Genomic DNA, 21,370 nt, shown 5'->3' with positions numbered 1-21,370 from the left:
TTCATCGCCAACGGACGGCGAGAGACGGCCAGCCGGCTGCCTTCATCGTCATCGGCTTCATCGCCGGCGCCGGGGTTCTCAACTTGTGACAACAATGGGGCTCGTGGCCGCGGACGACAGTGTTCCCACACGTTGCCTCTTTCATCACAACCATCATCATCCCACCAACCAGGAATTTGCGAGGATATCATCCTTACGACTGCGGTGTACTCTCAGGCCAACCCAACTTTCAATTATTTCAACGCTAACCGCCGTCGCCGCCAGCGTGCGTAGTCATGGACCGCCCTTCCCATCTTTCTGTTGTCATCGACCTCGATCCATCCCGTTGGGATACTTTGAACCTTTCCCTATTCCTCTCTCATTTGTTAGGTTTCTTCAATGCCCATGTCGCTGCCAAGCATGAAAACACTTTGGCTGTCTTTGGCGCATTCCCCGCCAAGAGGTCCCTTTACATTTTCGCATGTTTCGTGGCATCTCGAGCACTCACATGTTCCGCTTAGCGTCATGCTCTATTCATCATCTGATCCCATCGCTGAAATACCTCCGAATGATGCCAATTCTTACCCGCCCTTCAAGCTCGTCGATTCGACTGTGGTGAATCGCATAGCTCGAGAGCTCGAGCTCATCGCCGACGACGATCTTGATGGTTGGTCTTCGTCATGCAACCTGCGTTCGTGCTAACATTGTCGTCTCAGCGCCCGTCGCATTGGTGGGCGCCCTGACAAAGGCCCTTTGCTGTAAGCTTACCTACATGCAATACACTCCATCATCTTTGCATTGAGTATGTTGTCATCCAAAGATATCAATAGGCTCACTGTAGAAGCCAATGCAGCCACTACCAGTTCTACAGATCAGTCGTTGGAGCCTGTTGCCCTCCCAGATCCCAGAATTCTTATCGTTTCCGTCTCCCCTGATATCACTTCGTCTTATATCCCCGTCATGAACTCCATTTTTTCTGCTCAAAAACTAGTAAGACTTTTTTCTTCGTCATTGATGCAAGAAAACTACGATCTTCGGTAATTTTCAGAAAGTCACAATCGATGCCTGTCAGATATCAGGGCCTGAGAACGTCTTCCTACAGCAAGCTACTCATCTCACCGGCGGTTCTTTTATTTATGCCGAACGTCAGGATGCTTTGCTGCAATACCTCATTGTGAGTGAAGCTCGCCCACTCCCTGTCGGGGTTTACCGCCCGAGTTAAACACGAGGCAACCCATCTGACTGCATCCAAAGATGGCTCTTTTGTCCCCACCATCTGTCCGTCGAACGATAGCCGTTCCCACGCAAGATAAAATTGACTTCCGTGCAACGTGTTTCTGCCACAAGAACATCGTAGATATCGGATTCGTCTGCTCTGTTTGTTTATCTAGTAAGTCGCCCACATTCTTTAAGCCGGTCGTTACTGACCATTCCTAGTTTTCTGTCAACCGGTCCCCGTCTGTTCAACGTGTCGAACCAAGTTTCCCATCAAGACGCTTCAGAAACTCAACAGTTCTAGGCCTCCCTTGCCACAATCAAACAGCTCAAGGGCTCCCACTCCATCGTCGTCGTCGGCGCGGCCGTCCACGACACCGCGCCCTCCGGCAACCCCACCGACAGGAAGCGATCAAAGGCATTTACCTCGTTCCGTTGTCAATGGCCATGCTCCATAAATCTCAATTCTTGACATGGGACGGCTAGTTCAAAAAAAAAAACAGTTATCTATCCCATGAAGATGTCATTATGCACTGTCAGCGGTGTTCTAACTATGTATCAATCTTAAGGACGGCAGCTATGCTCGTGGTGTCTCGAGTACTAATCATGAAAAGGCTGTGACCAAACAAACTCAGTATAATCAACATCCCCAAATAAGCCGCTCCAAAGTGCTTGGTCTATTGCAACATTCATAGAGGTATATGTTGGTCCCAATTTGCGAGCAAGCCATAAGCATCGGGTCGTTCCTGTTCGAACCCCTCTGCAAGAGGCCTTCCTGAGAATGCTCTACAAAATGTTGCAAAAAAGGATGAGACCTGTGAAGAACCAGAAGAGAAGCTAACTTATCAGAACGCACAATCATCGTGAAGGTGGCTAAATGTCATCGAACATTGACCCGTATGGCCGACTTGACCTGTGAAGGATTTATATCGACGTGAACAACCGGTTGTTCAGCTTTTGATGATTTACGATGACGGCCATTGTTCGATGTGATAGGGGTAGTCTGTGTAGTCTCGTTGTATTCCTCGATGGTCTGCAGTTGAGAGCGTGAGCGTAAACCCGAACTTCGCGAAGCTAGAAAGACAGGCAGCTCGGTTACCAGATCCTCAAGCATGTCGATTCCACGCACCCTCCAACAACTTTTGGTCCGCCTCGCGATGAAAACTCTTCATCAGTACAGAGTACTTCTGCGCTTGCCATTTAAGTTGTTTTGCAAGTTCGACATTACCATCGGCCAAGGCCCACTTCTTCTCCTCCTTGAACCGACGACGCTCGCTATCGGCCAAGGATGCACGAGCTCTCAAGGCAGCGACCTCTCTCTCAATGGGCGACATTGTGGCCTTCGGACCAACTAATTCGGAGTCGGAATCCACGGACGTGATGTCCGACACTGTTCGACGTGGTGGACGAAACCGGTCGCCTGCATTGGCTTGCGTACGAGGAGATTGTGAGTGCCTTGCCTTTCGTCCGTGACTACGATGGTTGCGCGACGAGGAATGATGCGACTTTGACGACGTCCTTTTATCCACTGGTTGATCAATTAGTCCAGACAAAAGATCTGTCCCAACGGCGCCGACGACAATTCCGAGAAGTGAGGTGATGGATTGGAAAGCATTGGGAACGAAGGTAGAGGCGATAGCCTCTTTAGCAGCTATTCCAATCGCCACTGGAATTGCCAAATCGTGACTTTTCACGATGCACCAGAGGACGCCTTCCCAGAGGCCCATCATGAAATAATCGCGAAAGGTTTGTTCTCCTCCAGAACGAGAGACATAATCCAATAAAAGTCGTGCGCTGAGACCGAGAAGAAGAGCAGGCGCAGCAAACATGGATGGAGCGTTAAGCGAAGAGATACATGAGCGTGAAAGACGAAGTTCGGAGTTTCTGGCCGCCAGCTGCTGCAATGTGAACCACACGTGGCCAAAACATGGTTAATTGCCTCGATGTTCACTTTGAGTCAACCCATTATTCAGCTGCAGGACCTGACCGGGACCTGTTTCTACCGTCATGGACACCGATCTTCTTATTGGAATTGTTTCCAGTCTTTTAGACTCTAAGCTTGACGCAGATATTATCCTCGATGCTTTGGTTCAGTGCAATGGAGATGCTCAAAAAGCAGCTGCACGTCTCAACTCTGGGGCAGATACAACACCCCAAGTTTGCGACGTTGGCGGAGGCAGGAAGCGCAGGAGAGGCCTCCAAGAATGGCTTGAGCAAGGGACTTCCAACAAGACTTCCAAAAGTGAGGAACAGGGCTCTTCACACAATGTAAACCGTGGATCCTCGGGGCCTTCTGTTGTTCGAAAACCGCCGTCTCATTCAAGCAAACATCCCGAAACTGTGAATTTAATGAACATTCTTCATCAACCTCCTCCTTCCAAAAAGAAGATCCCAGAACAGAAACCTCCACTTTTGTTGTCCAATCCTACCATGATTGCGAAATACACACCCTGTACACTTCATCTTTCTGTGTTGCCCCCTGAGCTTGCGTCAAAATTATTCTATACAATGCAGGATGCATCCCGGAGTTGGAAACGGAATAAGTGGTGGTTGTTTGATCGAGTGGTCGAGAGTCCTCATCGCACGTCTTTCTACGCCAGGAAGACTGATGGAATTGCCGACGATTCCAGCTGGCAACAAGCCGCCCAATTTTGGTACTATAATCGTTATTAGTTGATGCTTGTCCAGCTTATTCACACTACATGCTATCGCAGGTATAATGGTCGCCCTACAGATGCACCAGAAGTGTTTCCTTCCCCTATGGAAGAGGCATGTGAGATCATCGAAAAGATCGTGAATAACGAACTTCAGAAGAGGCCTCGATTACCTTTGGAGTGGGCTGGTGATGGTGATCCTTCTGGGCTTCTCTGGCGTGCCAATGTAGCTGCCTCAAATTGCTATGAAGGACGAAACGAGAGTGTTGGTTGGCACTCCGATCAGGTGCCACTTTTATTACCCGCTGTTTTATTCGTCTAGACGCTTCTCTTCAGATGACTTATTTAGGACCAATGTGCACTATTGCGTCGTTAAGTCTAGGTAAAGGATATGTCATTTGCAGTACCATGTTGACTCGCAAAACGACTCACCGTACACACCAGGGACACGAAGAATCTTTAGCCTTCGTGAGGTCATACCCTCGCAAGAGGTTGAAAGTCGTCGCGCACAAACTTTCAACATCCCGCTGCCTCATAATTCTGTGAGTATCCATTACCTCCATCTGATGATCCTATTCTGATTCATCTCGAAGCTTATCATCATGCATGCGTCGTGTCAAGAGAAATTCAAGCATTCAGTTCCACCACAATCCTCGATGGATCTTTTTCGGCCAGCTCATCCATCCGAGCCCGGATCACCAATTGAAACATCCAACTGTCGCATTAACATCACCTTTCGCTTTTATCGACCAGATTTTCGGCCGCCATCTATTCCCCGATGCAAATGCGACGTACCAATGATCTTGCGGCCTGATATGAAGCATCGCAGCGACGACAGGATGGACAAGTATTGGTGGTCGTGCTATAGCGGCGTGCAGAATGAAGGCAACGGCTGTAACATGTGGAAGGTGATGGATATGGATGCGGAAGGTCGTGGGTCGTCGTACCGAAACACTATAAAGTCATGTTAAATCTTCATCTGGTTCTCGGCGTTACACAAAATTGTGTCATCAATCGCAGTCCATAATGGACTTGCAATCATCTCAGAGCTCGATTCATGACCAACGGATACATAGGCAACGTCTAGACTGGAAAACTGCGTGATCCCCTGGTAACAGCTCCTACGTGCCGGTTTTACTTTTTGATATTTGCTGCCATCGAAGCTTTCAGCTCTTCCTACTTATCGCCCACTAACACCGATTTTCCGGACCATGAGCCATGCTGGAATAATTGAGACGGCCCAAAGCCCAAAATTCACGTAAACTCCGCCGACTTGCGCAAAGAACTCAATGCTGTTTAGTCCATACTGATACGAGGTGAGTACACCAATAAGAAAATACACACCGAGGTAACTCACGCTCACAGCCTGGGCTGCCGACTCGGTCCCTCGCAAGAGGCCTGCAATCCGTATTACTTCCGCTTCACTCTTTGCTAATTCACCAACTACAAAATATCTGACCTCGAGGGGTCAGTAAAAGCGCGTCACGAGTGAATTCCTACCTACAAATACATGTAGTTCAGCTGAAATCCCATAACAAGGAGCAAAATCAATGCAAAGCCACGTCCAAAACCTGGATCGACCCAATCGTAAGTAGGTTGGGTCCTGCGATACTCCGTGACCAGGATCGTCGCCCATATCCACCATGCGCCTTGCAAAGTAAGGATGCCGAAGAAACCCCATCTGGCCCTCTTGCGGACTGAAAGTTTTGTGTAGTCAAGGAGAACGCCAAGAAGATTTCCAGAAATAATCGCCACGATTCCAGAGAGGAACGATCCCAAGGCACGAGCTCGAACCGAGAACCATAATGACTGGTAAGTGAATACGACAGCCTCGGAATACACAGCTTGGGTTATGAGAGGGACAATCAACAAGAAAGATTTACTGAAAAACAACTTCGCAGTTGCCTTCAGCTCCTTCTTGCTTCCGTCAGTGATGGACAACCCAACCTTCACACCGTCTGTGCGCTGCACTTGGTGTGGATGATTCAAGAGTAACCCGGCAAAGGGGCCCAAGGCTTGAAGAGTAATGAATATGAGGTAGACGACGTATGATACCTTTCCCGCCTCGTTTCTGCCGGTATTAAGGCCAAGATTAATAGCACCCCCAAGGATCTGCCCTCCGAGTCGGAAGCTAAGCCAAAAGCCGAGGAAGCGACCCTGGTTATGGGGTTCCGGGTATGAAAGGGCGATTGCTGCCTCCGACATCCAGAATAGCCCAGCGGATAGACCACACAGTGCTGCGCCGAGGAGGACGAACCACTCTGTACCAAACCGATTATTGGTGTAAAGCCCCGCAGCATAGGGGCAATATCCGAGAGTCCCAATGATGAGCGTCCATTTGATTCCAACCCGTCGAACGACGAGACTCGAGAAAAAACAGGAAACAACCATCAAACAAAATGTCAGGGCGTTGGCCGTGTTTACCAAGTATGGCTTTTGGGCGCCCCCTGCACAACATGAGCATAAGTTTCTGATTGAAAGTCTTTGAACGTTCGCGTACCGGCACCTAAAGAATTCATAGCACCCCAGATGCCGGGTGCGAGGAGGTTGCAGATTCCAAGGATAAGCGCATTGTAAAAAGTCGATCGGTACCATTTGGCTAGTGTCAAAAGTGGTTGATACGCGCCCATCTGAGCATAGGCAACAATGGATGACTTCCCGTAAGGATTATTTGTAAATATCGTTGCAAATAACGCTGAAAATCATCGGAGATATGTTAAGCGAGTGATACCTGGCAACAAATACCAGAATCTGAACATCAGGGCATGTTCTAAATTCTTGAATTTAGAAAGGCCTAGCGACCCCTTTCTAAACTGTTTTTGCTGCAATATTTCGTTAAGCGAGGTGAGTCCACATGGTTTCCAGCCCAGATATGGAAGTTTGTCCGCGCTTACGCCCTTGGCGAGCTACCACACGTGTGATAAATCCGAGCACTTCATGCAAATTTCCAGCATTGCGGGAGGCATCTGCAAATAATTCGACAATTTCCCAATTTCCAGTTTACATCAAAACTTTTATTTGAAAGGAGATTATTTGCACATCCTTACGGGAAGTCATCCAATGACGCACGCTTTACGATCCGACTCTCCGACAGCACCTCAAAGTCAACATCCGTCTGTGTTTTCTCGTCCAACGTGGTGTTAGCCATTTCAGCCCCAAATGGTCGAAGGGAGAGAATTGCGGAAACCCACAAGTTCAAAACCCGTCTTATCAGCAACCTGACACCGTTTATGGGCCCCGGTCAGGCTAACCGAAGGAGCAATTCTGTTCTATTCTTCGCTTGTTTCCTTATCACGCAAGATCACGAAATTTAAGGTCTTGAAACAGAGCAGGTGTCCCCTCTCTAAAAAGAAGGTACAAAGTGGAGGAACAGAGGGTGAACGCAAGGAAAGTCTAAAGGTAGGGCCGCAGCAGGTTATCCTGATTCGAAGCACGACAAAAATTAATATAATTGTCGAAGATTCCAATAGAGAGGGGTGGTGTATATCTAAGTACATATAATGATAAGTGAAGAAGTGCAAAAGTATGTTGTTCATTGAAAGAAGATAGTCTGTACATCCGACTGTCCAAATGCCACATTGCATGCAGGGCATTTCCGTTGCCGTGTTGATATTCTCGCCTCGATACAGTCTTTGCAAAATGCTATAAGAATCAGAGAGGTCAGTGTACGTCTGGATCAAGCTTTGGTTGGTCATACTATGCCAGCATTTTGTGAGCAGGACTTTACGGAAATTGATATTGCATGTTGAACATCTCAGTATTTTCTAAATAAAAGGGGATCAGCATCAGTTATAAGGGTTGGGAGAAAAGGCGTACCATGGAGTCAGCCACTCTCGAGTCGACATCTTGATCAGTCGCCCTTGCCCTAGATGATAACAATCTCTCCTTCGATTGCAACTTCAGAGCTTGCCGCTGCAGGTCCTTCTTCGAGCGGTCACAGTCTTCCATCTTGCTTCGGAGTTGACGTTGCAGGTTTAGTGTGTCTTTCTCCACCGCGTGCGTGTTCCGGAACAGCTTGGTTCACAGCATGAGCCGAAGTAATCAGTTACTCAAAGTCGCGAAACACACCGTCTGGTATTTAGTCCTCTCCTCATGCAGTAAGCCTTCAAGCTCCTTGTGTTTCATCCGAAGGTCATTTATTTCCTTTTGGTGACAATTGGAACTTTGCTCTCGTGATACCAAAATTTTTTGAGCCATAGCCTGAACAAAACATGTGAGCACGTTGTCGATGAGTATTCAAACAGGGGATATTACAATTTGCTCCTTCAACTTGTTTTCGCTTTCCTTCAGCGTTTCCACCACCTTGGCATGTTTTTCGAGATTACGAGCCAGGTTCTTTCGTTCCAACTCGGTCGCTTCCTTGTCTCGCATCGAAGCATAAAACTTGTTTTCAGCTTTTGCTTTCTGCATAGATCAGCGTTCGTTAAGGAGGATTCAGTAAAGTACATGGAACTGACGAACTTCAGTTAACGCTTTTACAAGTTTATCCTCCATAGCAGTCAAATCAAACACCTTTCCTTTAACCTGGGTGTCAAGGGCCTCCCACGCTGCGGAAAGCTTTTCCACCTCAGTATATAACGATGTCTCCGTCTGCAATCGAATTGTGAGCGACGAGGTATTCCAAGCGACAATAATGATGTTGACCTGTTCACGTTGCTTATCAAGCAACCTGAGCCTTTGAAGTTCGCCTTCTTTCTGTTGAAGCTGACTTGCGAGTTGACTAACATCAGGGTGTAGGGATGAAAGTTCGCCGTAAACCGTGTGGTACCTCTCCAATTCTGTAGAAACGTCTGACAGCTTTTGCAATGCTTCAGCTTCAGCTTGAATATGCCGCGCTATATCGGGGTGATCTTCGTCAAGGTTTGAACAAGCTTGTTCTAAAGTGGCAAGTCGTTTCTTGACGTTGCTACGAGGAAATTTGGTAAACAGTCGACTAGAGGAAAATGACCAAGACGTACGAAAGTTCCAAGTGTAAAGCTTCGACATAATTCATGTCATCATTAGGAACCTCCAAAAGGAATGAAACTATATCTTCTCGGTTCGCTTGAGCAGCGAGCTGCAATCTACATCGTTTGAGTTGCGAATTCAAGACATTGATTCGTTCCTGGTTTCAAGTCGATCGGAAATCGAATTGAGAATGAAAACGGAACGGCGTACCGCTCGAGACGCGGCTAACGTTTTATGCTCCTCACAAGACGTGATTCTCACTGATTCCTTTAGTCTACGTTCGTGCAACTCCGCGCCTTGTTGATCCCGATTTTCCCGTAGACGTGCAAGGTTAGTATCCCGTTGTGCAACTAAAGTTTTCAGGTCGGCTATTTCCTGCGCTGTATCCCTCTATGGGTGCCATTAGAAGAGAACGAGTAAAAAACAATGGACATGCCTGTAATGCTTCCTCTGCTACTTTATTGGCCGATATACTCTCTTGGAGCTCAATCTTCAACTTCGCGATCTCCTGCTCTTTCTCGGACAATGACGTCGAAACTTGTGAGAGACGCATCATGAGCATCTTATAATGAACGCTATTCGCAAGCTGTTGAAGTGTCGGCGTCTGCATCTAACAAAGACTTATCAGGAGATTTGCTAGCGAGAGAGGACCGTTATGTATGTGTTAAAACTGACCTGTATTACAGCGCTGTGTAATTTCCCAGTCAAGTCCATAACCTGATACTCAAGTTCAAATATTCGTTTCTCTCTGGATTCAGCAATATCCTGCCAATAAACCTCTTCAAGTTGCGCGATCTCCTCATGGTCCCCCTTACGCTGTACGCACAATAAATTAGACGAGAAAAAAAATCATCAGAACAGTCAAAACTCCCACCAATTAACCTGACCACTCACTTCAGGAGAGGACGGCTTTCTCTGTTCTCTTTCCGTCATACGTTCTTGTTCCTCTGCTTCGGGGGCAGGCTTGAGCTGAAGCGCCTTCACTGTTTTACTTTGCAATCGCTCTAAACGATTTTCAGCGGCGGAAAGAGCTTCTCTATAACGTTGGCTTGTCTCCTCAGAGTCGTGTAGCTTGACTCGCAGAAGATCCAGTTGCGACTTCAGAGCAGCAGACTAATTGTAGAAGGGTCAATCGCGTGAACTAAAACCAATGTGACACGTACCTCAGCCTGCGCTTTCCGACTCTGAGCATCGAGATGTTTCGCAGGCACACCAGCCTTGCTGAGGATCTTCGATACTACTTGAGCGGTTGCTCGTTGAGTTTTTTCCAGACTCGACTTCAGCTCCGGCATGGTATCTTCTGTAACAAAAGTGCTGATATGATATAAGTCTAGTGACGTTCGTTAGTCTCCTCGCTAACACTGATGTAAAAAGAGTGTTTACCTCGAATCTCGTCTGTTGTAGGAGGCTCTTCATCGTCCGGGTCCACCATCGACCGTAACGTGTCCATCAGCTACGAGTGGTGAACTAAGAGAAGAGAAGAGACAAGAATATCAAAGGCCCTTACTAGTTGCCAGCAAGCCGACATCGCAGCGAGACCTGCTTCACAAGTTACTTTCCTCTCCTCCAATTCCGCAATACGAGCTTGATTATACTCGCATTCGCGTGAGTAATGCTTCATACGACGGTATATTGCCTCCTTTCGAAAAAGCTGTTCGATGGAGATTCAAGAAAACGTTTAAGAAGTGACATTTGTGGTTAATGAACGCAACTAACTTCAAGTTTGTCTCGACCAGAAAGCTCGAGGTCTTCCTGCTGATTGACGACACCGTTGACATTGGCATGTGGTGCTCCATTTTCGTCTGTCATGATGTATTTCTTGAGACTCGCAGAATCAGATTCAATGCTGCGAGAGCGCTTTCTGGCCGTGGACATGGAGGGGAGTGATTGAGGGAGGTGGAGGTAACAACAGATGCAAACATCTGACTTCTGAATTCGGAAATCACGGGTGACTACAGTTTACCATATCCTCAATCTTATTTCCTCATCCACTTTCACGATTTCACAGTCAGCTTTGCTTCCGTTTCCTATCTGTGTTTCTACACATGCAAAGTCCATTGGCTAATTTCCTGACATCAGAAATAGGAATCCTATTCAAGTAGAACGACATACCTTCTCTAGAACCGTAATCGGTCGGTCTATCAAACAAAACCAGTCAGAATCAGTAAACATGCACTTAGGGATAAAGTCCCTTACGCCAAATTCCGGTATTGTACACTATTCCCTGTGCTGTGGTCGCTGTAAACGCTCGCAGCGAATTTAGATCTGGTTTATCATCCATTCCACTCTTCGTCACCACAACCAAATATTTCTCAGCAGGATGAGTCAACTCTTCTCCGAAGCCTTTTCCCATAGGAACAAACACCTGGTTCGTAAACGCATGACGTTCCAACTCCTTTAATTGGCAAGTGCCGTCCATGGCGATGTCTGTTAAAGGCTGGCACCTATAGACCGAAATGCCGGTGGTAGCACCAGCGCCAACGGGATATGACTGAGCTAGTAAGGAGAGTTTGTGGAATTTGTCTGCGGTTCCACCATTAGCTGGAGTGATCTTGATGCCTTTAGGCGCAGCCGCATGGTCACCATATGCTTGAATTACTTGTCCAAACGGCGCGAATGCTTCCGGGGTGAGCGGCAAGACAGGTAGAACCTTACTGTTCTTCAAGCTCTGATCTTTCGTAAGGGCCAGCTGAATATCCTTGACTTTTGGAGATTCTTCTTCGATAGTTGTAACGCCTTCGGACGCTTCCTTCCTCGACCGCCTACCGATCACACGTACTCTCTTGATGCCACCGTCCGGATGAATAGTAACCTTCACATGAGTGTAAAGCACGCCAGCCACGTTCTCGAGTTGAAAGAAGTGTTGCCTATGAGGTCCTAACTTTATTCTCGGTAGCACCACCTTCCAATCCTGATCCTCGGCGCGCCCTACACGCCAGTCCACCTCCTTGTCAAGATGAAGGGCATGAACTTCGCAGCTGTCTGGGAAATTTCCTTTGAAATGATTGGTGTCGATCTCGACTTGTTCAAGGTATCCCGGCGTTGAACTACATTGGATCCATTTCATTCATGTCATACTGAAAAGGACTCGACTCACAGCTGTATGATCGCCCAGTCCTTATGTCCTGGCAAGCGGCTACGTTTCGTTTCCCAACCATCACCCATATTCTTTCCCCGTCCAGGTAAAATCAGATTCGCCCCTACGCCGAAATGTTGGTCGGACGTGAGTACCACCCGTCCGCCCGCATATACGTGGGCCAAGTCAAAGCTCTTGAGCGGATCCTCTGGTACGATAGGAATAACATGACCGTAAACCCGGAATCTGGCCTGGAAATCACTGGAGTCAGTATACACTGTGCACGGCAGAGCAGATGCGCAACCAGATGTTCACAATACCGCCATCTGGATACATATTCAATTTGACAAATGTTGCCCGAGAACCAGGTGGTACCGTAAAGAGATGTCGAGAATTTGGTCCGAGATTGACTTTAGGAAGGATTTCCGTCCACTTGTGTGAGGCGTTCAATCGTCAACAACTTAATGGTCACTGAGTGTGAAGAAGGCAGACATACTCTTGCATCGTTCTTGTCAGGATCTTCCGATGTTGGATCATAAAATCCATCGACTGATGCTTGAGGTGCTTCATTTCCTATCCAGAAAGGCGGTAAGGGGTCACATTCAATGAAATCGAGTGGCAGCTCCTATCCTGACCATTGAAATGCCCCGTATCTATATCGAAACCCACGATTGTCCCCGACGTTCCGAGCTTGATGATACACCTAACCAGAGTCAGATGGGACAAACACTTGGGCGAATGAAATCAAGTACCAGTCGAAGGTGGGATTGTGCCTCCTGCTCTCCCATCCACTGTATAATGCCCCATTAGGCCCAAACTGGCCCTTCAAACTCGTAGCAGGCTAGTAACAAACTCGTAAGTAAGTAAAACTATCCCGAATGATCAGAGTCGTACCTCTACGAGAAGTAAATGAAAGGCCTCTGCGAAAAACTCATCAGATACTGACACCACACGACCACCAAGAGCGCAGCTAGAAAGCTCTGTCGTAGTTCATTTTGAAATTCATCAATCTCTGCCATGCAGCCCATCAGTTAACCAAGCCACCCGTACCGGTAGTGGACGCAAAAACTTCAGAAAACTTTGCTAGGTTCACGACTTCAAAGACCATCGAGGATACGTTTGAAGGTTATCTTAGGATGATCGGGTACGTGAATCGATGGCAGGGCAGCTATTCGGCCGGTGTGAACGTCAGATGTCGCCCAATTTTCCCGAAAGTCGTTAGTAAGATCCGTGAGCGTTCCAAAGTATGTGGCCAAGATATGGCCTACCTAACGTTGCCCAAAGGGAATATCGCATCAGTCTGGTACGTGACTTATTACTGCAAATCCTTTACAAATTTCTACCTCTTCTGGAATAAGTTGATGAGATACCAACTTGAGTTTGTTATCTATCTCCACCAGTTCACTAAGGATACCTAAAAGTAGAGGTTTCAGTTAATTGACACAGGCGTGACTGAAGTACTGTGGACTTGTGTCTAGCACCAAGGGTATCTTCAACTTTGAACACCTCTAAGTAATGCATTTAAATAGAGGAAACTAGGTAGTACTACAGGATCATGCAGTCGATAATACAAATGATGTATGCGCAATGGCACTATAAGTAATGCCAATAAATTTAACTGTGCGGAGTCGGAATCAACCACAATGCTGATTCCATAGAATGAAGTGTCGGGAACTTCGAGATCGAAAAACAAAACGGTTCGAAGCGTTGAGAGCAATCTCTAGAAAACGACGTATATAAAAGGGCGGTCCTGATCCCGGCCGGGTTCGATTAACTTTGAGATAAACATAAATGCGAATAGAGAAAAATGGAGAGTTGAATATGGTCATGGATGATGTTTTTTCAAGGTCATAGGAGAAAAGGTCATAGGCTGGTCATAGGAGAGGTAACCATTGTCCTATGACATGACAGACATTAGTTCCAAGCCTCGCCGTGGACCTGAAACGGCGTACCTATAACCACACTTGGAAGATCGAAAAGATCCCTGCGTATAGAGAAACAGAAGGTGGCGGGGACAGGTGCACCATTAGGTTTGAGCAACACGCAATGCGAATAAACAGACTGCGTCGTGTTCTCAAATGCATGTGAGGCGAAGTTCTCCCAATACTCTACCACGGACTGGTTTTCAAAAAGCTGGCAAAGAGTGGTGTCAGGGGAAAGGCTTGTGACTAGTCGAAAAGGAAAACTTGTACTGACCTCATAGATGTATTTCTTCTGGCCTAATAGTTCTTCCATGGTCCATTCCGTCAACATACAAAATTCGGGGGCGACCAAACAAATCTCCCCTGTACGCCTCCACACTACTGTTGGGGTCCCACTGAACGAAATAAGTTTGTCGAGTTCCTGTGAATATAATCTTTAGTTAGCCTCGAAATCATGCAAATGCAAGAGCAAGACATACAAGTAAAGTCCTCTGGAAACACTTCTCAACAAAGATTTCGTCATCGAGTGATAATGGCATTTGAAGGGCAATAAGAGAGGGTCGGAATATCGCTAATGCCCGTACAATACGCAAGATGTCGTTCTTTTCGAACCTTTAAGAACATAGATATCGCGATCAGAGAACCGAGATACCCTGAGGATACTCCAAAGAAGTATTATAAGTATCCTTGAGCGGCAACGTACCGAGTGGGAAGATGCTTCATTAGGAAATGGTAACCTTCCGTGTAGTCATAAGGCTTGACGACCCGGTCATTGATGCTTTGCAACTTTGACGCCGGCCGCCCTTTGAGGTCATTAAATCCAAAAAAGTTTATGTCTGACGTATTGGCCGACGAGAGACTTGGAGAAGGGTTCGATTGGGGTGGCGAGAGAAGTCCATGAGCCTCGTCGAGAAAAATGGGTAAAGGGGGCGATCGAGGACGGTTTTCGAGTGGGTAGCGGGGTTGTAGTGGATGCGGGGGGCCATCAGCCTTTGCTTGCTTGTTTGTTTGCGTCTCAGGTTGCGCTGGAGCGGCATTTTCAACAACGCGCGTTGGGTAAGTATAGTTCAGTTGGGGCATCGGTGCTGGCGGTTGCTGCAAGCTATCTGTATATGACGTCGACAGTCGAGGAGATTGGTAAGGAAAACTGTCTGTCGATGGCCATGTCGAGAACGAGGACGATGGAGGTGTCTGGGAACCTTGAGGAGGACTCGGATTACCTAGAATAGCGGAAAGGATGGAGTACTCCAGATTTGCAGCTTCGGAACCAAAGGGAAAATTGGTGTCAAATGGGACGTCGAATGCAGGGCTTTCGGGAACTAAGTTGTCCGCTACAAGGAAATGGCATGAATATAACGATAGGACACCGTAGTACACAATACTGACGTGGGGGCGTCGGAGGGCGGGTGATAGGTTTTAGGGCGGCTGTGCATGCGCTTGCAGGAGTGGGTGCTTGAGTTTTATTTCGTTTTAATTGCTCTAGAGCATTTCTATGAGTATCAACCATTGCAGTATAAATATAGAAGATTTACTCACCCAGTTCATCGTCATCGAGTAAATATTTGGCCTTCTTTCGGTGCCCTTCGGTGCAATTTGCTGCGATACCGCGCTTTATACATCGATCACAAGGCCTCGCTGGATTGAATATACATATTGGCGTCATGAAAAAGTAATGATGGAAACATACAATCATTGCAGGTCAGGTGTGCCTGGACGAGAATTTAGTGACAGTCATGAAATGCAAAAAGAGACTGAGAGACCTTTTGACATTGGTTGCATGCTCTTGCCTATCAGGTATGAGATGAGGATATTAAAGAGGCGTCAGAAGGGCACGATGAACTGACAGCTTTTTTCTTCTTTGAACCGTCTCGAGGCTTGCGAGCGATTGAGCCGGATGCGGCAGGTTCTGGCTCACGTTTTCGCTTGGCTTTCGGGTTACATTGAGAGGGAGAGAGCGCAGGGGCTATGGGGAGGAGACTAGCTGTGGCCGCTGTTGTGGTCGTGGTTGAAGCCATCCTGGCAGTCAGCAGCAAAAGGAGCGGGCGAATATAAATCCGCGGTCCGAAATGTCCACTTACATTTTATGTCTGTGACAGCATCGGTGATTGTCACACTGCCATCACACATCAAGTAGGTCTCCATAAGTCCCTCATGTCAGTTCGCCCTTCTTCTCAAGAAATAAAATGGCTTTTTCTCGCAGCAAAAAATCTAGCTCAGTTCAGGTCCTTTCTGAGAAGATCTTTTCGTGGTGAACCACTGGCTGTAAGGTTCAATCTTCTACAAGATGATCTATTCTCACTCCCCATCTGTAAAGTACATCATTGGTCTGTCCAATGTCCATCGCTAGTTTACTTGGTTCAAGAAACTTCGGTCCTATATACTCACTATGGTCCCCTAGGTTCCCAGCCTTTTTCTGATCTCAATTTCCGTGTACGACCTCCCGTCCTGATACCTCGTCCCGAAACCGAGGTAATCGCTCTTGACTTTCGAAGTACCGCGTTCTACCTCTTATTTACATCAAGGAATGGGTAGTCAAGTTATCACAGCTCCTTTCACCATCAAAGCTGGCCGTCTCTCGTCCGCTCTCCTTATTGGACCTCGGAACCGGAACAGGTTTGAAGACTTACACACATGATACTTTCTCGTGACTGCTTACCTTTCTCTAGGATGCATACCAATTCTCCTTTGTCATATATGGGCTAAAGGCGGGGTTCGCGCACACGGAATCGACATCTCATCCGACGCCGTTCAATTGGCGAACGAGAACGCCGTATCGTGCGGACTTTCCCCTGACCAGTTCAATGCGGTCCGAGCAAATTTTCTCTCACCTGAGTTTCTGAGCAGCTTGTCACATCATCTCGCACCTCCGTTCGACATCGTCACATCGAATCCCCCTTACATTTCTTGGGATGAATACCTTCGCCTTCCCGCGAGCGTGGTGAGACACGAGGATCCGAAAGCCCTCTTTGGGGGCCCGTCTGGCTTGGAATTCTACCGTGCCATAGCATGGCTCTGTTCTCGAGAAGGTTTTCTATCTCCTAGGGCCCTTGTGGCACTTGAGATTGGTTGCAACCAAGCTGCTGCCGTGCAGGATATAATGCAGGCGGCGGGATTTGCCACTGAAGTTTGGCGCGATGCCTGGGGCAAGGAACGGACAATTATAGCTCGTCGTCCCTTCGTCTGATGCAAGTCACAGTTAGGTTATGTACTGCTACGGCACAGCGGAACATTCAATGATCCATCCTTCCCTCTGCTCGCTGGCACACCGCGCGTCCCGGGGTCGAGTAAACTTCGGGATTATGTGATTCGGCGAACAGACCACGCACGGCGGTGTCGAAGTAACAATACTTGAATAGAAGGTATTCTTCCCAATCCAGATGTTACAGCTTTATGTAGTTACAACCCCAACTTAGATTGAATTATAATAATTATGAAAAATTCTCGTAGCATTCAACAGTCTACTAGAGGATAAGAAAAAATAGTAAAGATCGAACGTTCCGCCCGTATAGGAAATCTACAAAAAATCAAAACAAAAGACAGCTTAAACGGTGTCCTGCACCTGTGCATACTCGCTCTCGATGCCTGGCTCCATGAAAGCAGCGTGACCGAGAACAATTATCGCCGATGCCCCGACGAGCCAAAAGATGGTCATAACCGGAGATGCGAGCCACAAGAGTGGGATGCCGACGACAAAAAGAACACCATATAGGTGTTTTTGAGTAATGGTATGTTCACCCATTTGGACAGGCTCGGGAGCTAAAACATTGTAAAAATAAAAATACTCAGTACCGATTTCGGAGAGAAAACATCGCGAATACGCACCGAACTTGTTTATAGCGATAAATCCTCCGATAAGAAAGATGAGAGCGAAAAGAAGGAGGTAGTTGCTGATTCTAGAAACCAAACCAATGAGCGTTAGTACATGTTTAGAGTCAAGACGGAAAAAGCCAGAAGTTCGGAAAAGTGGAACTTGAGCATGCACTTACACTGCATACACAGACAAAGCGCCAATAATCAAGACATAGTTTCCTGTTTCCAAATACTAAGTATGGCGACAAAACGAGGATGGTTCATATAGAGGCAAATCGCACCTGAGAAATAACGAGTGTTGTACGTTATTCTCTATAAAACAGAAGTCTGATTTGAGCGGAGAATTGTGAATGCAAACTCATTGTACCGACCTGAGTAGCAGTATTTAAATCTGCGGGACCTGATACTCGATGAAAATCAAAGAACTCTCCGGGCGGTCGAAGAGCAGAGAGCCTTGTTTCCTGTGGAAAAGCATCAACACGAATGTGAGTCTCAAGTTCTTGGCGTTATTAGTTATCGAGCCATACTCTGAAGGATTTGACAGCGTCTGTAACACGAAGAAGAGCTTCCATGGTGGGTGGTTAAACAATGAAGAGGCCAGACAATGAAGGAAAGGTGCTTATAGGTTGCTCGGCCCACGGCTACGTGGTTTTCTGTTGTTTGGCTTTGGCTTCGCCGCAGCACCGCAGGCACTGAATTAAAGCCCTGTGTAGGTCTCACTGCTTCTTGACCATGATTAGAAGACCACCTACGCTAATTCCTATGACTGACAATGACGTGCAAGACGTCAGGGATATGGTCGCTCAACAAAGGGCTGAAGTTGCGTATGAAAAAGAGATGGCAGAAAAGTTGAAGAAACTGGCAGACACGCCAGAAGTGCAACCAGATGACTTCGCGATGCTCGAACAGCTAAAGCAGGTGCGGGATAAGCAAATCGAGAAGGAGAAACGGCTAGGACTACAATCTTGTGAGCCATTCTCGTTGTTCGTGTCATATTCTAATACTTGATTCCAGGAGCAACATCTATGAAAGGAAGGCACGTTTGTAAACTGAAGGGTCTGGATGTAGATGCGTCATGGCTGTAAACAACATTTGAGATCGTGAATCTACAGAGCAGCCCCAGTCCACACTACATTGAAATCGTGTTCAATCCCTTTCGGAATGCTATCGAGCATTTTAGACTATAGTAATGTAATTCTGGTATGAATTCCTACCTTGAAAGTCTTGACGGTCACATACTCCCGCGAGATCCGTTCTTTCCATGTGCAAACACGCTGTTTTCAAGCTATCCCAAAGAGTAGAGGAAGTAATTCCACGAGCGTCGTTCATACCCTCGTCGTCATGTATATTGTCCGCATCCTGGAGTGACAATGCATTGAATATATGGTGTGCAGCTTCCGCATATCTCTGAAAAAGAGTTACCCTGGGCAACTAAGAGAAACGAACACATGACACTCACCCGCAGATTAATACAAGAGATTCCCAAGTTGTACCTGGGCGGCGGCGTTAGAAACATCGGTGGAAAACCGTAACATAACGAGTACCTGGCACGGATATACGCGGGGTTGAGCTCTAAAGCACGGTAATAATACTCCAGTGCGCTATCTGCAATCCCTTGGTTGGCGATTGTAGCTCCTACTCGATTGTAAAGAAGCCAATCCTAAGCAAGCTGTTAACTGAAAACAACGAAACCAAGACGGGAAGACTAACATCGGGTCTCGCAGAGAGCGCTGCCTTGAAACAATCTTGGGCTTTGGCATAGTCCTACCAGAGAACTCGGTTGTTACGTGAAAGTCCGGCCGAATTGCTAACACACACCTCATCTGTGTAAAAAAGAATGCCCAATGCCATTTGAATGTCGGCATCCAAATCATCCGCGCTTGCTTGTGCCATATTGATCAGGCATTGACAGATATGAATGAATTTCTCCTTGATAGGTGCATCTCTGGGTTCGGGAAAGCGCTGAAGATATTTTTGTGCGGCAGCTTTGTGTCGTTCATTGCGCACTATCCACTGCTTGACAGCATCATAAGCCCCAACGCGGTTACCGTCATTAGTATTGGAGATGGCTAGAGCTAGCCAGGTAGGCAAATGAGAGGGGTCTAGTTCATTAGCGCGTTGTAAAGCAGCGAGAGCCTTCTGCTCTCGTTCGTTTTCCTGTTGCTTCACTCCCAATTCAAACCATGCGTGGGCATTGGTGGGATCGCGTGTGACGGCAGCCTCCAGCTCAAGAACAGACTAACAATGTTATGAAATCAGAGTATCATCCAGGTTAAGCTTTTCAAGGTCGTACCTCTAGCCGTTCATCACCCCGTTCACGGACGACCTGTTCCCCGTTTCGAAGGTAAGGATTGTTTTGTTGGAACTGATAATGTGCAATAGGTCGAATCCCATGCTCCGTGGCTTCAAACCGGTCCCAGTCATATTGTAACTTGTCCCAACTATATTGCATACCGCTCGACGGAATACCCTGTGTGGCATTCACTTCGTTCCAGAACCGTGTATATTCTGCATTTTCCTGTCGGAAATAGGTATCGTTGTCCTCCTCTTGATTTGAGTATTGCTGCCGCTGTTGCCCCGGTAAGGGACCATACATCCCATGATCTCCCAGAAGTTCCATCTCATTGTTCCCATAGAACTGAGGCTCAACAGCTTTCCCTTTACCCTTGACATCGACAGGAGTGACAGACGAAGTTCCGTTGTTGTCAACCAATTGATTCCCCTCCACAACAACCTTACGATCTCGCAATTGCGTCATGAGGTTGAGGAACTGACTATTCTGAAACTTGGGGTTTTGTTCATTTTTGACGATGTCGAGCAAATGACCAGCGGTACGAGATAGTTCATCCGAATCCTGCGGTGTTTGTTGTTGTTCGTCACGTGCAGCGGATTCTACCAACTGTTCCGACGTCTCTGGATGGGCAATTTGGTGGGCATCGAATTCCTTGTCCCATGAAACATCTACAATCGAGCACATTTTAGCGGAGGTCTGAACGCGGAAGTATGGTATTCCCGTACGGTCGCGATTGGCTGGTGATTTATACGTAGGCTGAGTGAATTGCGTACCGGACCACATCGGTATTCTGGTATTCCACTGCATTACTCCCCCTGCCCAGACCAAAGGGAGAAAAGGTAAACCATTGCAGATGAGGTATATGATAACGTGAGCGCACCAGGTGAGAGAAAGGATGTCCTGGCAGTTACTGGTGTTTGAACGCGATCTGCTTGAATGGGAGACATCGGACTGACATTTTGGGTCGTCGAGGCTTTCATCATGGGTTGTTTCTGGATAAAGTCTGCTGCCCAACCCAAGTCTGGTGTCATCGTTCGTTGCTCTTGTTGGGGAAGAGCTCCTCGAAGTGATTCTAGTTTGAAGGCATCAACGCTCCGGAAATTTGGGATACTAGAGGCGTTCGAGGGGTTAAAGAATTGAGCTGCATCGTTGTGATCGTGCAATGATGGGCTAGTTATTGTTGAGCGAAATCCCTGAAATTACAGTTAGCGTATGACATTCAGATTCTGTAGACTTATCGCACACCTCTCGAGAAGAACTTGCCCGAGCCGCACTGAAAAGGTCCTACGCAGGCTGTGAGTGTTGGTAGAATGATGAGAAAGAAAAGGACTGACCTGTTGTACACCACGATCTTGGTCAAATCTCTTGGAAAGATTCTGCAAAGGGTTAGAAGGACCACATTCTGCACCACTAAGCAGCGCAGGTAATGCCATCGTGGTGGAAGTTACACAAGAAATTCGGGCGCTCCATTCAA

General features: G+C 47.2%; 12 protein-coding genes across 13 annotated transcripts; 5 read left to right on the top strand and 7 right to left on the bottom strand.

The window, feature by feature from the left end:
• Positions 1-135: 135 nt before the first annotated feature.
• Positions 136-1,683, top strand: E1B28_000675 (uncharacterized protein). Of its 2 annotated transcripts, XM_043146534.1 has the most exons (7): positions 136-442; positions 501-646; positions 696-737; positions 800-969; positions 1,028-1,153; positions 1,234-1,369; positions 1,417-1,683. In XM_043146534.1, exons 1-7 carry the CDS (start codon positions 276-278, stop codon positions 1,650-1,652), a joined length of 1,023 nt encoding a protein of 340 aa, XP_043015237.1. In that variant the 5' UTR covers positions 136-275; the 3' UTR covers positions 1,653-1,683. The 2 variants fall into 2 exon arrangements, with proteins under 2 accessions (XP_043015237.1, XP_043015236.1); XM_043146533.1 differs by having other exon boundaries at positions 136-646.
• A 21-nt stretch (positions 1,684-1,704) lies between these two features.
• On the bottom strand, positions 1,705-3,099 carry E1B28_000674 (uncharacterized protein). The gene is made up of 3 exons (XM_043146532.1): positions 2,324-3,099; positions 2,051-2,268; positions 1,705-1,980 (listed from the first exon to the last, which is right to left on the bottom strand). The coding sequence occupies exons 1-2, from the start codon at positions 3,021-3,023 to the stop codon at positions 2,075-2,077; spliced, it is 894 nt and encodes a 297-aa protein (XP_043015235.1). The 5' UTR covers positions 3,024-3,099; the 3' UTR covers positions 1,705-1,980; positions 2,051-2,074.
• A 102-nt stretch (positions 3,100-3,201) lies between these two features.
• Positions 3,202-4,170, top strand: E1B28_000673 (uncharacterized protein; the record flags this gene model as incomplete). Its single annotated transcript, XM_043146531.1, has 2 exons — positions 3,202-3,848; positions 3,909-4,170. 2 exons carry the CDS (start codon positions 3,202-3,204, stop codon positions 4,168-4,170), a joined length of 909 nt encoding a protein of 302 aa, XP_043015234.1.
• Positions 4,069-4,840, top strand: E1B28_000672 (uncharacterized protein). The gene is made up of 3 exons (XM_043146530.1): positions 4,069-4,230; positions 4,293-4,390; positions 4,442-4,840. Exons 1-3 carry the CDS (start codon positions 4,185-4,187, stop codon positions 4,817-4,819), a joined length of 522 nt encoding a protein of 173 aa, XP_043015233.1. The 5' UTR covers positions 4,069-4,184; the 3' UTR covers positions 4,820-4,840.
• A 63-nt stretch (positions 4,841-4,903) lies between these two features.
• Positions 4,904-6,478, bottom strand: E1B28_000671 (uncharacterized protein; the record flags this gene model as incomplete). Its single annotated transcript, XM_043146529.1, has 4 exons — positions 4,904-5,154; positions 5,206-5,302; positions 5,353-6,295; positions 6,349-6,478. The coding sequence occupies 4 exons, from the start codon at positions 6,476-6,478 to the stop codon at positions 5,029-5,031; spliced, it is 1,296 nt and encodes a 431-aa protein (XP_043015232.1). The 3' UTR covers positions 4,904-5,028.
• Positions 6,479-7,380: 902 nt separating this feature from the next.
• On the bottom strand, positions 7,381-10,604 carry E1B28_000670 (uncharacterized protein; the record flags this gene model as incomplete). Its single annotated transcript, XM_043146528.1, has 16 exons — positions 7,381-7,490; positions 7,546-7,612; positions 7,665-7,862; positions 7,917-8,048; positions 8,103-8,252; positions 8,310-8,438; positions 8,493-8,754; positions 8,807-8,952; positions 9,006-9,185; positions 9,232-9,405; positions 9,471-9,611; positions 9,690-9,908; positions 9,959-10,125; positions 10,179-10,248; positions 10,303-10,446; positions 10,512-10,604. 16 exons carry the CDS (start codon positions 10,602-10,604, stop codon positions 7,381-7,383), a joined length of 2,382 nt encoding a protein of 793 aa, XP_043015231.1.
• Positions 10,605-10,689: 85 nt separating this feature from the next.
• E1B28_000669 (uncharacterized protein) lies at positions 10,690-13,151 on the bottom strand. The gene is made up of 9 exons (XM_043146527.1): positions 12,922-13,151; positions 12,766-12,851; positions 12,624-12,712; positions 12,507-12,574; positions 12,368-12,444; positions 12,187-12,303; positions 11,893-12,122; positions 10,992-11,842; positions 10,690-10,933 (listed from the first exon to the last, which is right to left on the bottom strand). Exons 1-9 carry the CDS (start codon positions 12,977-12,979, stop codon positions 10,890-10,892), a joined length of 1,620 nt encoding a protein of 539 aa, XP_043015230.1. The 5' UTR covers positions 12,980-13,151; the 3' UTR covers positions 10,690-10,889.
• A 237-nt stretch (positions 13,152-13,388) lies between these two features.
• ERT1 (Transcriptional regulator of nonfermentable carbon utilization) lies at positions 13,389-15,841 on the bottom strand. Its single transcript, XM_043146526.1, has 10 exons — positions 15,638-15,841; positions 15,554-15,580; positions 15,481-15,502; positions 15,330-15,428; positions 15,180-15,272; positions 14,497-15,124; positions 14,273-14,405; positions 14,068-14,214; positions 13,824-14,004; positions 13,389-13,768 (listed from the first exon to the last, which is right to left on the bottom strand). The coding sequence occupies exons 1-10, from the start codon at positions 15,806-15,808 to the stop codon at positions 13,746-13,748; spliced, it is 1,524 nt and encodes a 507-aa protein (XP_043015229.1). The 5' UTR covers positions 15,809-15,841; the 3' UTR covers positions 13,389-13,745.
• A 285-nt stretch (positions 15,842-16,126) lies between these two features.
• E1B28_000667 (uncharacterized protein) lies at positions 16,127-16,977 on the top strand (the record flags this gene model as incomplete). Its single annotated transcript, XM_043146525.1, has 4 exons — positions 16,127-16,148; positions 16,192-16,262; positions 16,316-16,406; positions 16,460-16,977. The coding sequence occupies 4 exons, from the start codon at positions 16,127-16,129 to the stop codon at positions 16,975-16,977; spliced, it is 702 nt and encodes a 233-aa protein (XP_043015228.1).
• Positions 16,978-17,334: 357 nt separating this feature from the next.
• E1B28_000666 (uncharacterized protein) lies at positions 17,335-18,213 on the bottom strand (the record flags this gene model as incomplete). Its single annotated transcript, XM_043146524.1, has 6 exons — positions 18,131-18,213; positions 17,975-18,064; positions 17,885-17,915; positions 17,780-17,822; positions 17,616-17,686; positions 17,335-17,549 (listed from the first exon to the last, which is right to left on the bottom strand). The coding sequence occupies exons 1-6, from the start codon at positions 18,173-18,175 to the stop codon at positions 17,335-17,337; spliced, it is 495 nt and encodes a 164-aa protein (XP_043015227.1). The 5' UTR covers positions 18,176-18,213.
• Positions 18,214-18,279: 66 nt separating this feature from the next.
• Positions 18,280-19,062, top strand: E1B28_000665 (uncharacterized protein). Its single transcript, XM_043146523.1, has 2 exons — positions 18,280-18,570; positions 18,618-19,062. Coding segments are annotated over exons 1-2 (237 nt in total). The 5' UTR covers positions 18,280-18,335; the 3' UTR covers positions 18,620-19,062.
• E1B28_000664 (uncharacterized protein) lies at positions 18,733-21,329 on the bottom strand (the record flags this gene model as incomplete). Its single annotated transcript, XM_043146522.1, has 11 exons — positions 18,733-18,767; positions 18,818-19,010; positions 19,063-19,096; positions 19,148-19,263; positions 19,314-19,367; positions 19,422-19,841; positions 19,897-20,564; positions 20,622-20,711; positions 20,777-21,089; positions 21,142-21,180; positions 21,231-21,329. 11 exons carry the CDS (start codon positions 21,327-21,329, stop codon positions 18,733-18,735), a joined length of 2,061 nt encoding a protein of 686 aa, XP_043015225.1.
• Positions 21,330-21,370: the final 41 nt, after the last annotated feature.

This window comes from Marasmius oreades, chromosome 1 (genome assembly GCF_018924745.1).
Source record: "Marasmius oreades isolate 03SP1 chromosome 1, whole genome shotgun sequence".
NCBI classification, from domain to species: Eukaryota; Fungi; Basidiomycota; class Agaricomycetes; order Agaricales; family Marasmiaceae; genus Marasmius; species Marasmius oreades.
Note: the sequence above shows the minus strand (reverse complement) of the source record. Positions and strands in the feature narration are given on the sequence as shown.